The sequence below is a fragment of the Leuciscus leuciscus genome (assembly GCF_965113295.1).
Source record: "Leuciscus leuciscus genome assembly, chromosome: 12".
Taxonomy (NCBI): domain Eukaryota; kingdom Metazoa; phylum Chordata; class Actinopteri; order Cypriniformes; family Leuciscidae; genus Leuciscus; species Leuciscus leuciscus.
Genome location: NC_138736.1, coordinates 11101401 through 11105749, shown reverse-complemented (window position 1 = coordinate 11105749; position 4349 = coordinate 11101401). Strand labels below are relative to the sequence as shown.

At 30.7% G+C, this 4349-nt stretch overlaps 1 protein-coding gene across 1 annotated transcript in view; it reads right to left on the bottom strand.

The window, feature by feature from the left end:
* Nucleotides 1-2497: 2497 nt before the first annotated feature.
* Nucleotides 2498-4349, bottom strand: part of necab1 (N-terminal EF-hand calcium binding protein 1) — a 36853-nt gene continuing 35001 nt past the window's right edge. The window contains exons 11-13 of the mRNA XM_082185245.1: nt 3298-3375; nt 3067-3158; nt 2498-2991 (exon numbers count right to left, since the gene is read on the bottom strand). Coding sequence (XP_082041371.1) covers nt 2963-2991; nt 3067-3158; nt 3298-3375 — 199 coding nt within the window. The 3' untranslated portion in view covers nt 2498-2962. The remainder of the gene's footprint in view (nt 2992-3066; nt 3159-3297; nt 3376-4349) is intronic.

The window sequence follows — 4349 nt, the reverse complement described above, 5'->3', positions numbered from 1 at the left end:
GCTCTTTGACGGTGTGATGCTTTGTGCTAGCTTGATTTGAATTGTAATTTTATTTTTGGTGTATCATCTGAAATGTGATATTTTTCATTTCACAATAGCTTTCTGATTTCTATGGAAGCCCATTTCTGCCACATAAAAAAATGGTGCTTTGGTAAATCCTAATTATGACATTAAAAGTTGTTAATATGACACTTAGTCATAGTTATGAAATAAAAAGTCAAAATGATGACATACTAAGTCATGAGATAAATGTGTAATTGACATACTAAGTCATAATTATGAGATAAAAAGGGTTAAATTAATGACATGCTAAGCCATAATTATGAGATAAAAAGTCATAATAAGATTAAAAGATAAACATAAGACTATTACTAATGAGATAAAAAGTCAAGATTATGAAATACTAATCAATAATTATGTGATAAAAAGTAAAAATTATGACATACCAAGTCATGAGATAAAAGAAAGTTGAAATTTGAGGTTGCCATTCTAGATCATAATCATAATTATTATTATTTCATAATTTGGACATAACATCCATTACGTCTTTTTAATGTCATAATTTTAATTTAGCAAGTTATCATTTTGATTCAGGGTATCATAATATGTACCTTTTATGTCATATTTACGACTTTTCATCATAATTATGACATTAAAAAGTCAAAATTGTGACTTTCTATATCATAATTGATTATGACTTTTTATGTCATAATATCAAATTAGTATGTGATCATTTCAATTTAGGATGTAGAATTGTAGAGTTTTTACTTTTTATGCCATAATTATGACTCTTCATATCTTAGTATGTCACTGACTGTTTGTCATAATTATGAATTTTCATCTTATAATTATGACAGTATATCATAATTTCGACGTTTATGTCATAATTTCAACTTTTTATGTCATGATTATGATTTACAAAATCATGATGTTTCCTTACGTGGCAGGAATGGCCTTCCGTTCTGTCGATTCCTTTCATTCAGCACAATGTGTCATTTGGACAAATAAACTTTGCTTTGTAACGAGTGGCATCATTCATATTTTTGATAAGAGAATTCTTGCCTCCCCCGTCACACAGGCTTGTTAATGAAAGATTCGGGTGTGTGCTGTGTGTCTATGTAACACAGGCACATGACATAATTCAGTGTAAACCCAACAGCACACTGTCTCTCAAAGGTCAGGCTGTCATTATATAGAGTGAACATGGTCTCCTACAGCAGCGCACAAAACAGACGCAAGTCACTTCAAACATTGGACTTCTTCCTTTCATATTTCAGCCCAAAATAATAAATAATACATTTACAAGAACAAGAAACTTGTTTTAAGATGATTTTGGCATTGACATTCTTTTCAGGACAATTCCCTTCATATTCTTCTCAATTCCCTTCAACAGTACTGAGGCTGAAGTACCATCACCATTTTTTATGAAAATTTAATTTATTTCAATACTTTGACAATGTATGAATACTTAACCATTTAAATAGTATTTTTTTCTACACTAAAGTTATAAGAATTAGAGAGAAAGCAGGAATGTGATTAACTGGATTGCAAATAATGCCTGCTTTTCTTTCTATAATTGTAACATTTAGTTAAATTATAATATTATAATATTATTTTTCTTTTAGGTTTAGGCCAGTGTTATTTTAGTATAATATGCTTTTATAGTTTTTGTTAATATTTTTAATTAACATTTTAATTTAAATTTAGGCAAAGTTCTAGTAATTTTGATGGTTGTTTTTGACTTTTTTATATCTATGTTTATATATTATATATTTTTTAATTAAGTTTTAGTATTTAGTTCATTTTAGTACTTCAACAAACTAAATGAAAATTAGCAATGCAATGCAATTGCTTTGGCAATTTTTATATTGTATTTTATTTTAGTTGATGTTTATTTCAAGTAATGATTTTTATGGTTTTAGTTTTAGTTAACAATAATAACCCTGGTTTGGGGTGAAAAAATCTGGTATGCAAAATTTTATTTAAACCCGAAAATAAAGAAAATAACAACAACAACACGATTAGTAGTACGTCAAAGAAAAAAATGTCTAGACCACTAAAATGAGCACATTTGACCTTGTGAACTCCTTTAAACAAATGGTCAGATTTTCAGTTCAGCTTTTTGGCTTATCATTATGCTGACTATATTATATTATATATTTTAAGAAAGAAAAAATGAAATATTTTAAGCGTTTTGAATAGGGGTCTCAGACTATTGGACCACACTGTATTTTTAATTTTTTGTTACATTTTGCTTGTCAATACAAAATGACCAATTTTGGAGCACAAGATCATGAAATCCTGAGCCTTTCCATCCACTGGATGGCAATGTTGATTCTTGAGTCATAAAAGGACTCAATGAGTCATCTGGCTCTGGGAAATAGTCTAGCACAATCAGTGCTCTCTCTCAGTGGACCAAAAAGAGCTTTCATACGCTGTCGCCATCTCAAAGCTCCATATGGGTACATGTAGAAAAATCTCAAGAACGATTAAATAAAATACAAACCAGTGCATCAGCTTAGAAACTTTATTAACCACTTGATACTACCTTCACTTGGCAAAACTTAAGACGAAAATTGTGGTTGATCACATTGATTTCATATTTTTATTCAAAGCTGACAAACTACATAAGAAACGTCCGTGTCAGAGACTCTGATGTGTTCGTGAACAGTGACATCACTACGTGAGGAGACGGACAGACTGACAGCACACATCACTGTACTGTCACGCCACAGATGAACACATAGCTTATGCAACTCTGATGGGATTGGAGTGCTATCATAAATACAAAGATCTCATTGCTTTATTTGATATTATCTATAGTTTACAGTACACTACTCATATAGAGCTAATAATGTAACAACATGGAAAGCAAGTGCTAGTCACTATGACTATACAGCAAATATGAATGCAAGTGCTCACTTCCTGATGACAGTCTTGGCTTGTGAGGTTCTCATTTATCTTAGTTGTTGTTGAGAACCCACCATGACGCTGTAGAAAAAAAAAAACTTTAATATATTATATTTTATTATATTATTATTAAGAGAGAATTTGTATGTAATTCACCTGGAACCAGCATAGTCGTCATCATTTCTGGCGTCTCTAAGAAATCCACATTGCCTCTCTGAAAGGTTTTACTGTAATTGGTTTGCAGATGACTATAAATAGAAAACAAAAACACTTTTCAGGCAGTTATATTACAAGTTTAATATTTTTTACTATTGATTGCATTAAGGACTTTTTAGGATTGTATTATGAAAAGTGGTTTGAATCAGTGAAAATGAGAGAGTGACTTACTTCTTCCACACGTTGCTTTGCTCCCAGAACTCGTACAGTATGAAGCGGGATTCATTGGCAAGCCGCTGAACTGCAACGCTGCCAAGAGAGCAGAGCCAGTGTAGGATTACTATCACTGGTCATGTCATAAACTTCTACTGTTTTTGAAATATGGTTAAATATACTGCCGAATGTACTGACAAGCATTTATGTACTTCTTTTAATATGTAAATTATCTTGGTATGTTGTGTGTTTATATATGTTTGTTATTACATATTTGTGATCATAAAGTTGCAATTTAGTACATTTAAAATATATTAACTTTAAATGTAATACTGAATAACATACTGCAATAAAATTACAATCAAGTACTTTACATGTGCTTTAGTATGTTAGTCAACACATCAGATTAAGTGTACTTCTTTAAAGCAACACAAAGATTATTCAAACATAATGATTTAAAAGTTTTTGGTAAAAATGTTACATTATTTCAAAGTGCACTTTAAGTGTGTTAATAGTGTTAACACTCTTTAATTACACTTAAATGGCATTTTATTTCGAAAAACATTTCCAAGTGCAGTTTTTTCAAATACACTATTCATATTTGAAGGACACTACAAGTGCAAATTTAATACAATTGAAATTTGATATTTTCATGATGTTTTTTGAACCTAGCCCACATTGCCTTTCACTGAATGGAAAATAGCGGCTTGAACATTCTACAAAACATCTCATTTTGTGTTCCACAGAAGGAAAAAGAAAACATTTCTACGAGTTTAGAAAAAAATTAGAGTGATTAAATAATGACAGAATTATCATTTTTGGATGAACCGTTCCCTTCATTAAAAATAATGAGAATATTGGTAAGTCATCAAATCCTTCATTCAATGTTCTTGGCGTGAAAGCTTGTCAGTGAGTCATTTGAACTGACGAGCTTGAAGCAAGTCAATTATCTAATAAGCTAAAGTAGAACTCTTCATCCAAGCCATTCCCACTAATTAGCCAATTAGGAAAAAACTCATGATTAAACCAGACAAGGGGTTCACTTTTTTTGGGAGAATGTTCCAGAGAAA